At 42.8% G+C, this 12,194-nt stretch overlaps 1 protein-coding gene across 3 annotated transcripts in view; it reads right to left on the reverse strand.

Moving 5' to 3' along the window:
• The window catches only part of LOC129354502 (rho guanine nucleotide exchange factor TIAM2), a 36,341-nt gene that overhangs the window by 12,394 nt on the left and 11,753 nt on the right, over positions 1-12,194 (reverse strand). For 2 of the 3 annotated variants that reach the window (XM_055023958.1, XM_055023959.1), the window contains 7 exons: positions 8,599-8,700; positions 6,106-7,134; positions 4,188-4,626; positions 3,540-3,715; positions 2,501-2,725; positions 1,490-1,675; positions 789-920 (listed from right to left, as the gene is read on the reverse strand). In XM_055023958.1, the coding sequence (XP_054879933.1) occupies positions 789-920; positions 1,490-1,675; positions 2,501-2,725; positions 3,540-3,715; positions 4,188-4,626; positions 6,106-7,128 (2,181 nt within the window). In that variant the 5' untranslated portion in view covers positions 7,129-7,134; positions 8,599-8,700. Of the gene's footprint in view, positions 1-788; positions 921-1,489; positions 1,676-2,500; positions 2,726-3,539; positions 3,716-4,187; positions 4,627-6,105; positions 7,135-8,598; positions 8,728-12,194 lie in introns of those variants that run through there. The other variant, XM_055023960.1, reaches the window with a different exon arrangement.

Raw genomic sequence — 12,194 nt, forward strand, 5'->3', positions numbered from 1 at the left:
ATGTTTTTATTTCCAGCTCTCTGATTGGTCCCATTCCAGCCTGATTATTTAAACAGAGGAGGATCAGTAGCCAAAAATGATACTGAAGTCACAGAAGCACTTCTATCACCGTCCAAAAAAACGTATTTGATAAAAAGTACAGAGTAACTGATCAAATGATCAGTCATTAAATATTTAAAAATTGCATAATCAGATGAACCAACATATAAAGTTAAGTGTAAATTTTGGTATTCAAAATGACAATAATTCATCTCAGTAATAAAAAAAATAACAAAAACAGGGTAAAGAAAATGTTTCCAAATCAATTTCTTTCAATAAAAAACTTCAGAAACTTTAACAGAAACTGCAGATGTGAGTCTTTCTGCTGGATGTTTAGTTAAAACATGTTTGTTTTTCATTCAGTGGGAAGAAAATCCTGAGACTTTCCTCCAGAAGAGCAGAAATCATTCATAATAAAAATACAAAATTAAAAGGAATTTTTTTCTTAAAACTCAAGTTAATGTGACGAGTTCTGGACGTAAACATTAATGTCAGGAATGTCAGATCTCAGCTCCAGTAAACGCCCGGATCAGGAGGAGTATAAACGCGGCGCAGCGCCTGAATGCGGTCCAGAACAAACCCGGAGAAGATTTATCCGCTGGAATCTGAATCCCAGACTCCCAGCCCCAAAAATAGCCGAGTGTTTACGAGGAGCGATGGGAGCCCCGGCCGTACGGAGGAGCGCCGGGATTCCAGGATGTTTTGACCTTTTTAGGGAAGTGAAGCGGCGCAGAGTCTGTGGCGGTTACCTGGTGGTCCGAGAGTTTCCCGTCCTGGATGGGTTTGGGTAGAACCTTCAGGGAGGACGGCAGGCCTCTCCGCCGGCCTCCCGACACAGACCTGCAGCGCCGCCGCAGCGTCCCGTCCTCACGACTGCACACCTGCAGGACCAAACACACAGAGGAAAACACAGGTTCACACACACCTGGAGGAAAACACCTGAACAGGTTCACACACACCTGGAGGAAAACACCTGAACAGGTTCACACACACCTGGAGGATTAAACCCAAACTGTACCAGACTCCTAAATACAGGATTTATTGATCCTTAATGTGATTTTACAAGACATGAATTGAAACATCTGGAAAGAAGGAAAGAAAGAGGAAAATTGAGAAAGGAAAGTGAAGAAGACGAAAGAAAGAAATAACAGGAGGCAAAAGAAGAAAGGTAAGGAAGGAAAGAAGAAATGATGAGAGGAAGAGTTAAAAGGAAGGATAAGAGGAAAGAAAAGAAGAAAAAATGAGGAAGGGAGGAAAGGAATGTAGAGAGGAAGGAAGATGGAAGGAAGGAAGGATGAGGAATGGAGGAAAGAAGGCTGGAGGACAGGAGAAAGAAATGCAGAAAGGACACAAAAAGGGAATGAAGAAAAGAAGGAAAGAATGACGACAGGAGAGGAATGAAGGAATACTTCCTTCCAAGCTTTTCAGAATAAAAGTCGCAGCTTCCTACCAGAGCGTGGAAGGAGGAGACGGAGAAGACTCCCAGTCTTCCCAGTGAGGCTTTGGAGGGGCGGCTGGCCACGGCCAGCAGGCTCTTTGGGTTGGGCAGCTCGGAGCCCTGCAGGCTGGACTGGTAACACCGGAGCCGGAACAGGTCCAGGTTCAGCTTCTCCAGGTTCTGCTCCCACTGCTGGATCTGAGGAGCAGCACAGGTCCAGTTCAAGTTCTGCTCGGTTCAGATCAGCAGCTCAGGGATCCGATTCACCCCACAGTGAAACTTTACACTTTCATTCTTATTAAGGTTTTTTTAATGTCATTTACATCAATAATGTTAAACTTTCTCAAGTAGAAAGGAGGAAATTTGTGACGATGTATTTCAGTTTGTGTTGCTGAAAAGTACAGAAATGAAATTTTCACAAATTATTTTCTTAATAGTTAGTTTCTATTAATTGCATTGATTGTGGCATGTAAAAAAATTCATTTCTTTTCTTCTTTTTTTTTTTTTTACAAAGCAAAAGCCCTGACCCTGTATTTGCATGTTTCTGGTAAATCTGACACACAAGTGACATGATAAGAGTTTATACTTGGAGTAAATATGTGAAGTTTAGCTTATTAATTGTGATTAATTGATTTGTATTAAAAGCTTAACACAAATAATTTTCATTTTTTATGTACATAAGTTCCTGCATTTCTTTGTATTCATGCATTTCTGGTTTTCACATCTTGATCTCTGAACTCTAAAACATTTGAATCGATTTTCCTCCAGTCCTTGGAAAAAGGAGGGAATCACCATGGCGACTTTTTGTGTCTGTTGGACTTTCAAAATAAAGCTTTTGTCACTGAGACATAAAGAGCTGCAGCCGTCCAACACATCTGGACGAGGCGTCGACTCAGACGTTTCCTGCTGTTATATAATCAGTTCTGGAGTTTCATCTCTGACTCAGAGCAGGACGCCTGCTGCTGCATTTCTGCAGCTGTAGGAAGGAAAGCTCTGTCGGATCAGAGCGGCCCGGTTCCTGACCTGGCTCTCCACCGCCCGCCGGTTCTTCTGGTCCTTGATGATGGACAGCTGCAGCTCGGCCATCTTCTTCATCTTCCCGTCCATGTCGATCTTGTGCAGCAGCGAGCGGCTCTGGCAGCGCAGCAGCCGCAGCGTGTCCTCCTTCCCCTGACGCCTGGCCAGCAGGGCGGCGCTGGCAGAGTGGATCGCAGTCACCCAGTTCTCCAGGTCCGTCTGGTTAGTGGCCTGACAGGACACAGAGTTAGCATTAGCATTAGCACAGGTCTAACGTCAAACCTTGCTAATGTGAACCTACTTACAACTTCATTTAGAAATACCTAAAAACAGGGGAGAGATGAACAGCTGCAAGTCAACACAGAAAAAACAAGACAAGAAGGTGGAAGATGAGAAAAAGCAATATGAGATGAGATCCACAGAAAGTGAGATGAGACAGGAAGCAGAGACAGGAAGATGAGACAGGAAGCAGAGACAGGAAGTAGAGACAGAACGAGAAGAGATGAGCCAAAGTCCAATGAAATAAGAAAAGATGAGACAAGATAAGACGGCACAAAAAGTGGCAACAGAAGGTTTGATGATGAAGTTTGAGAGAGGACAAGACAGTAAGACAAGACAGAATGAGACGAGATGAGACTTTTCCTGACGAGTAACTTCAGAGGAGAGTAAAATCATTTCAGGATTTTCTTGCTCCTCACTGAAGTCATAAAGATTCAGGCTGCTGCAGTAATTATTGTGACTCTCATTAGACGCTTTCACTGTCCCCATCCTCCTCCCTGTGATTTGTAAACTCTCTGCTGCTCAGTTACTCTGGGAATAAAGAAGAGCTCCCTGAGCTCGTAAAGCTAAAGGGGGACAATTAGACCCAAGTGGTTCCAAAGAAATCAGAGGTCAACTGTGGTTCTGCGGAGGAAGGTCGCTGCCTCTGACAGAAACACAAATACATTTTCATGGTGTTTTCCTCCAAATTTACAGGCTGGTTTCTGTTCCTGTGTGGCGTTTAAGGACTCAGTCAGAGCGTGGGACGTTTGAGATGCTCTCTCACCTGGAACATGTAGACGTCTCCGTGCGAGTTGCTCAGACAGAAGACGTGCTCCCTGCGCGGATGCTCCGGGACGGCCTGGACGATGCTGTCGTCCGCTAACAGAGCGTAGCGAGGAGAAAGGTCCTGCTCGGCGCCGCTGCTCCGCCCGAACGTCGCATAGAACAGCAGACTGCAGCCTGAAAGCATCAATTAAAGATTTGATTTTAATGCAACTCCTTCTGACTGCAGACGACCTTCAATTCTCCACCAAATCAAAACGGAAACTAAATGTGAAATATTCACCCTTTATGATCCGTTTCTTGTCTCTTTCATCCCTCTATTCTCATCTTGACTTCTCTTCTTCCTTCTAATCCTCTTCATTTCATTTACAGTCTCTTGTTCATCCCACTCATCCTCACAATCCCTGTTTCAAGCAACTTTTCATCCATCTATTCTTTTTCCTCATCATCCCGTCCTCATTCTCCCTCTTTATATCATTTTATCCCACTCATCCTCATTCTGAATGTTTTTCATCCCTCTCATCCCCCTATAATCCTCTTCCTGACCCATTTTCATCCCACTCATCCTCCTCCTGTGTTATTCAAACATGTCAGAGTTGATCTACTTTAGATAAACTTCAGTTAGCGCCTCGGTCTCAGAATGAATCACCTTTCAGTGTGACCCAGTAGCGCCTCCACTTCCGGCGGGCGACGAGTTCCAGCTTCCTGTCTTTGCTGACGGTGATGAGCGCTTTGAAGTAGAGCCATCCCGCGCGCCGCACGGCGCCCTGATCCGCCTCCAGCAACCCGTCCAGATCTCCTCCTCCCACCTCCTCCTCCATCTCCTCCTCTGCGTCGTCGTCGTCCTCCGACGGTTCGGTCCGGTCGGCCGCGCCGCCGCAGCCCGTCTCCAGCTCCTGCATGAAGCTCCTGTAGACGTTCTGCCGCTGAGCGTCGCTGCTCTGGTTCTGATCCAGGCTCCTGCAGAAGTCCCAGTTGGGCGGGAGGAACTGGTTCTGGCTGAACTGGAGGAGAGGGTTGGAAGGCCAAGGAGCGCCGGCATTCAGGCTGTTGATGAAGACGCCGGAGGAGTTGCTGCTGTGCGGCTCCTGCAGGGAAGCCAGACAGAAGTTTGGACTTTTCAGCTGGACTTTAAAAAGGCTTTTGGGGCAGGAGCCCAGGGCATCAGGTTTTGGGGGCGGTCCAAAGATTTTGAATGGTTTTGTAATGAATGCATCTTTATTTTGTACATTATTAGGGGGCATCAAAATAAATTTTGCTGGAGGTGGACTGTAACTAGTTACATTTATTGTTTGTAAAAAACATTTAGTTTTAGGAGTTGTTTTACTAAACTGTACTTTTCACTCTTACTTGACTAATATTTCTGGAAACTGGACCCAGTTAAAGTAACGTCACTGAATAAGAAAACAAAACAAAAAAATCATCAGACGTTTCACTTTAAACAAGTTTTGTATCAGATATTCTGATTTAATCTTTTCAATCAGTACTTGAGAAGCCTTTCAATTAATTACTTTCACTTCAGCAATTTCTAGAATGGATACTCATTGAAAAATATTTTGAACGACCTGAGTTCAATTTCAAGTAGAAAAATTCCTACTTGAATTTTCCTGCTTGAAAATTTGAATAAATTTTCTGGAATACACGTGTTATGTATTTCTTGTATGAATTAACTCCCTTAAATTTCTCTGTTGTCATTATGGTTAGTTACTGGTTAGTTACTGGTTAGTTACTGGTTGTTGTGGTGCCCACGGCGCGCCTGATGAATGGCGGTAGAAAATGACCGTCTGCATCATTCGCGCTGCTTTCTGGGTTCATTTGCAGGAACTGTTTGGGTTTTATGAGCTGCTTTTACAGACCTCACTTTTCCTCTTCATTACAGCTAAATGGGTGTGAAAACAGAGTCGGCGTAAAACAAACAATCTTTGGAAACATTTCGGGCGACTCCACCCATCGTTCGGATTCAGGGTAAAAATTCTAGAAATCTGTTGATTCGTCGGTTTTGATGAATAATGACGTGGTTTGGACTCAAAATTTAAAGTTTAGAATCGGTTTTAATGACAAAGGAATTTGACTTTTAGTTCAAAGAAATTTTAGTTCCTTTGAACTAAAATTCAAAGTCTTTCCTCTTCCTGAAGAGGAAAGACTTTCAGGTTGTTCCCGGAAAAGGCGGCGTTCACAGAATTAAACTTTTAGTTCAATTCCTTTGAATTGAACTAAAAGTCAATTCAAAGAAATTGACCTTTAGTTGGATATAATATGTAGAAAACAAAGTTTTAACCAAATCTAACTCCTAAAATGTTGCATTGCAGGATTAATGTAAAACTAACTTACAGGTTTTAGTCATTAATTTATTAATATCATGAATAAGTGCCATTTCCAGTTAAAATGTAAATTTGTCAGTGGAACTGATTCATTCATCAATATTGGCTAAAATGTTATTTATAACTTTGTCTTAATTGAAATGTTCTAAGATATGTGGACTAGAAACTAGACCAGAAATGCTTGGTAACATTTTGTGTTTTTGCGGTGAAGGTTTTTCAGGTTTTCCAGGTTTTCCAGGTTCTGACCTGGATCCGCCTCTTCTTGCGGCTCAAACTGCCCGTCCAGTCGCTCAGCTGTCGGATCCGACTCTTCAGGAAGTCTTTCCGGTTGTTCCCGGAGACGGCGGCGTTCACAGGCTCGGCTTTACGACTGGGCAGCGTGTGAGAGAAGTAGCGCGGCTGGAAGCCTGCAGCAGACGGCGCCTCCTCCTGGATGACGTTGTCCATGGTTGGTAGCAGCTGCTCCTGCAGGAAAGAGTCCGCTGACGTTGGAAAGGCTGGAAGCGCGTTGTGTCTGCTGTGGAAGCCTGACGGCGCCGCCAGGTTGAGGTCATGGAGGTCAGGCTGAAGGATGACAGAGTCCCCGATGCCGCTGTCCTCAGTGCGGCCAGAGGAGCAGCTGTTGTGGCCTTTGGCGCCCTCTGCTGGAGGGAAGAGGAGGGCGGAGCTAAACCCAGGTGAGACGTCCTCCACCTGAGTGGAAGAGCAGGTGTTGTAGCCGCTGCTGGTGTCGACGCTCTGCCCGCAGACGAACACGCTGTCGGTGAGCTCGCCGGCGGCGCCCCACGGCGAGTCGTACCAGGACCCCTCTGAGCTCAGCGAGCTGCCCTTGCTGGTGCGCTGGGACGACTCTGGGATGAGGCTGGCGGGCGGCGGGCCCTGCGGCTCAACAGGAACCACCCTGGCGTTGGTAAACTCCACCCTCATGCTGCCGTCTTTACTGAGCAGAACCTTGGGACTGCCGCCACACTGCAGGGACGCCTGATCACCGGGAGGCCCCTGGAATCCAAACGGACTCCTACGGCCATCTTGCGTCCGGTCGCCTTGGTTGAACCACTGAGGGGAACCCGCAGTCTGTTTGGCGCCCCCTCTGGGCGTGGACTCGTACTGCCAGGAGGCAAGCTGGCCCCGGTGGCCCTGGCCCCGGCTCTGGCTGCTCCGCCACCAGCTACGGGCCGACGTTACCTCTTCCCTCTTGGTGGAGAACCGGAGGGAGCCGCAGGGTTTGACCGGAGAACTGAAGCTGCTGTGACTGTCTGTGTTTCCCATGGCAACCTGGAAAATGACATCATCAACATGAGACAAGTTAATGAAAGTGGGAACTCTGAGCTGTAACGGACGTCAGACTTTTATTTGAAAAGGTGGAATTTCAACATGGCAGCATGGTTTGGAATAAATCCTACAAACATCATTTCATAAGTCTGATGTTTCCCAGAAGCAACTTTTTACTCTTTCTGTTGCAGGCAGGACGTGCAACAATGACTTTAAATGCACTCTTACATGTGTGTTTTATAAAATAAACGTTTCCACCACATCTTACTGCTGCAGATGTGAGGAGCGGCCATATTGAAACACAAAGTCAGAACTGGTGTTCGTCAGAGTTGCTCCCAGTTTCCCAGTGAGAAATCAGACTTCAGAGGATGTTCCAGTGGAGTTTTTCAACTGGGAAGCTGTGATTTCCCATTTCAGAGTACAACTAAAAAACAACTCAAGGCCCATTCCCTTGTATGGCAAAGAGATTCATAAACACTTTGCTTTCATTTCCAACACTGCAAAAATACAAAATCTCTCTTGTTCAAATATTTCAGCATATTTAAAAAAAGATAAAACGAACCTACAGGTAATTGTAGTGACTGCTTCCACTGGCAGTTTATTTTACTTGTAACATCTTTTTTATCTTATGCAGAATTTCACAGGATGAATTGTAGTTGTGCACTGAACCCTCTGGTTTTAATAGAAGAGCAGCAAAACCAAAGAAACTGCTGAAAAAAGCTAAAAGGCATTTAGGAGAAATGGCCTCCATGCAAAATGTTAAGATTGGCAGAAAAAGCAAAAACAAACAAAAAACAAACAGAAGCAAAAAACCCCAAAAACAAAACGGTTAAAAATCTAATTGACATTAAAAAGATACTTTATTTATCCCAAAGGGAAACTAGATCATAATCTGCCCCCATTGTTAAGCATGATGGTGGCGGTATAATCATATGGAGAAGATGCTGCAGATTTCTCCCCCCAAAAACTGCAGCTGTATAGAAAAGTGATTCTACAAAGTTTTACCTCAAATGCACGCCACACTTTTCAGATGTTTGTTAAGGGAAACACATTTTATTAAATGTTAAATTGTAGGAACCCACGGTGATCAAATCAGACTGATGAGACTTATAAAGCACCTGAACGCATCACGAACAACTAAAAAGCTGAAACAACTCTAAACTTTAAGGTTTGACTCATTTTAACTAAATTAGTCAAGATCAAATCAGAAATGCTGACATTAGATTCCTGATCACCTTCAGATTTTTCTGTCATCCTTTTGAACATTTACTGATTGTTTCACCAGCCAATGAAACGTCTTTAACTCTGCTGCAGTGATTCCACCTGCTCCGTTTAACATTCAGCAGAAATGACCTAAATGACCTAAAATCTATTTTATGCAGAATCAGGATCTCATCAGTTGATAAAATGAAACCAAAACTTTCTGCTTCTCAGTGCGAAATGATGAAGAAGATTCAGGATTTTTACCGGTTTTCAGATCTGCAGCTGCCTCTTCATGCTCCGTCCTCCTCTGCGTCCTTCCAGCTCCTCTCTCTCTCCCTCTCTCCCTCTTTCTCTCTTTCTGCTCATCTGTTGGGAGAACAGAGGGAGGGAGGGGCTTTGTGAGCTCCAACACACAGACTTTCCTTTTGTACGAACCCCTTCCCTCCTCTTTCCCTCCTCTTTCCCTCCTCCTTCTCTCCTCCTTCTCTCCTCCTTCCCTCCTCCCCTCCTCCTTCCCTCGCTCCTTCTCTTCCATGACGTTTCTGTTTCTGAAACCAGACCTTGTCCTCCTCCTGTTTATTTTGGTTTTCTGGAATGCTGAGCAATTTTCGCCTGGTTTTCTTTCCTTCTACTTCTTTTTTCCTGTCAAACATGAAATCTGCAGGCTGAGCTCATCTGGCTGCAGCTGCTCAACCGTTCAGAACAACGCGGTCCAGTTAATCATCAGTTACAAGGCGTCGCTGAGATGTTACAGCTCCCTCTGAATGTTTACTGAAAAATATTAAGATGCATTAAGCAGAAGGGATTCTGGCAGCCTGAGGAGGATAAAAACCCAACTGGACAGAACCAAGTCCATTTAAGACTCCAGCAAATACTCTTTCACACTTAAATGAAACAAAGACTTTATGACATCTTGCATCATCTGTTAATGTAAAAAAAAACTATAAAAACTAATTTATCTCTGGTTGGATTTGGTTTTTAACACAAAACAAATCATTAAATGATACTTTTCAGCTTGAAAAGTGAAACGTTTCCCTTTTTTCAAGACAAAAATGGAAAATAGAGAGAAGAGAAAAAAAGAAAAGAGAAATAGAGGAAGAAAAATGAGTAAAAATAAAAACTGCAAACAAAACAAAAGTCTAAAAGTGTCTTACTGACAACTATATGAGGAAGCAAGGCATCACCCAGCTGGATTTGAACTTGCATCCCTCAAAATATCACTCCAAACTCTCAATCATTTTTAAATGAACGGTTTTGCAGAAATATAAACGTTCATTGGATCTCTGCCTATTCTGAGTTCTGTATTCACAGAGTTTTCTGTGAAAAGTGACACAAAATTATTCGTGAAAAATTTGCAGACTTTTTTGTAGACAATTTCTAAATAGTTCCATAAAGAAAATGCAACTCTGGAGTCTGAAAAATAAAGTTGCAACGCTAACTGACAAACTATTGGCTGACTCTAGATGAAATATAACTGAACAGATCTTTTTAATAAAGTGCTTAGAGATGAATTAACAATATATGAACTTTTTATTAGTGAACAATAAGGGGAGCCTTGTTGTAAAGTGGTATCCATTTTTCTACTAGGAGCAAACAGAACAGGATTTCCTGCTGCGCTTAAACCAACAATCTTTGACATGATCAGAATAAAACTGCACATCTTCTGCAAAGCAGTAAAAACTCTCAACATTCATTTCCGCTAACGGGTCAGAGGTTCCGACAAACTCAAGCTTCAGTGCGTAAGAGCCGGGCAGCGCCGGGCAGCGCCCATCCTGTCCCACAGCAGGAAGAGGGAGGACGAGCCACTGACCCCCGAACATATCGCCGACCTCTGACCTCTCCTGAAAGAAGCGGGCTGAACCCTGGACAGCTGTGAGCCAAGGAGGAGGTTTAATTGTAGGAGTTTGTTTCACAGTTTCAGTTTCTAATGTCAGTAATCTGACAGGTTTCCTGAGTTTTTCCCTCCTCTCAACAGCATGAAGCTACATGGAAAATTATCTGTTTATTATCCGTTTATTATCTGTTTATTATCTGTTTATTGTGCTGAATTCTCTCTACAAACACGTATCAAAGTTTTCAACAGTTTAAGAAATTTGTCCCATTATCGTTTTCTCTATGGGGGACAGAGCAGGACTCCGGAAATTGAGTTGACCTGATATAAATAAATGTCCAATTAATGATGATTAGATCTATTTCCACAAAAAGCAAACATGACTGAGAGTCTCAACTTTTACATCAATATTGATCTTTGAGGAACCAGAATCTCTGAACACAGCAGGCCTGATGAAACAAAAATAATGAATCTTGGTGCAGATGGACCATCTCTGTCTCAGCACCAGTTCCTTTCAGACTGCACTGCAAAAACACTGAATCTCATCAAGTGAGTTTTGTCTAGTTTCTAGTGCAAATATCTGAGTATTTCTGAAATAAGAAAACAAACAACAACTTACTAGTGACTTTCAGGAGCTTCAGAAAAACTTTCCAAAAAAACTAAAATATCCTGCAAGGAAATCTGTTGACAAAACTGTTTCTGAAAACAAGAAACCCAGTTGAGAGTGAAATTTATGACATTTACACAACACTTTGCTGCAGCTGAAACTGGAGTCCTGTAAAATAACCCTTGCTCTATGAACACTGAATTTAAAAATAATCTTCAGATAATTTCAGTTTGGAGAAATCAGCTTTTTGAAACAATTTGACATAAGAGAAGCAGTGAATCACATTTTCTTTTGCCTGATTTGTTATTTTTTTGTATATGAATTATTGTCATTTTGGTGCTTAATTTTCTCTTAACTTTATATTTTGGTCTGTCTAATGATGCCATTATTAATCACTAAATGATTGACAATTTGATAAGTTGATTGAGTAATTTCTTGGACGGCTAAAAATATGATGAAGTATTGCTATTCAATTTTTGGCCACTCTTCCCTCCTCTGCTTATGATAGTTAAAAATGGAGTTTATTATTTTTAATGTTTAGAAATAGAGTTATAGATATTTATTGATCATTTCTTGGATGCTGATGCCTCAGACTGACCCCCACTCAGTCTGACGCTTTGTGTTTGTCTCTTCAGCTTGAAAAGGAAAAACTCTGCGGCTCACTTTTGTCTCAACCCATTGGCCATCTGCCGGCTCGCAGGACGCCCCGCCACGGCCGCCCTCCTCTCCATTCTTCACAGACAAAGACCTTCCTCCTTCTCATCACCTCCCCCGGTTCGGCCCAGCAGCAGAATGAAAGAATTCATCAGATCTGAATCAAAAATATTAATGCGGCTGAGGAGATTGCCACCTGTTCTCCAAAGGAGCGGCTGATCCTCTCATGCTCTGACTTCACTGAACCTTCAACACGACCCAGTTAAAGTCACTAACATCTGTGACTTGGCTTCAGTTTATGGCGACTCAGAGAGTCTGATGATGATTAATTATGTGCAGAAATGCTCCAAAAACTATCAAAACTTGAGGAACAGAAAGAAAAAGATTGAAATATGAATGAAATATCAACACTTCGGCTTTCCTTCAACATTCATTGCAATAATAATTTCTTCCTCTTGTTTTTATCTCTGGATTCAGACGATTTAGTGACAAAAACCTGAATAAACACTGAATAAAACTGGAACTTATCATTGTATTCTCAAATATAATGAATCAATAACTAATCTTTAGAAATATCAAACATTTATAATTCAACGTAAGACTAAAAAATAAACCCACAAAAAAAGCCAGGAAGGAAGGAAAGGAAGAACAAAAGAGAGAAACTTCATACTTCCCAGGTTTTTTCAGCTTTTCCTATCAACATATTATTGTTTTCCAGCTTTATCTTCAGCTCTCCAACAAAAGTGGCTGTGAGGAAATTATGCTATG

The sequence above is a fragment of the Poeciliopsis prolifica genome, unplaced genomic scaffold (genome assembly GCF_027474105.1).
Source record: "Poeciliopsis prolifica strain line A6 unplaced genomic scaffold, Auburn_PproV2 SCAFFOLD111, whole genome shotgun sequence".
NCBI classification, from domain to species: Eukaryota; Metazoa; Chordata; class Actinopteri; order Cyprinodontiformes; family Poeciliidae; genus Poeciliopsis; species Poeciliopsis prolifica.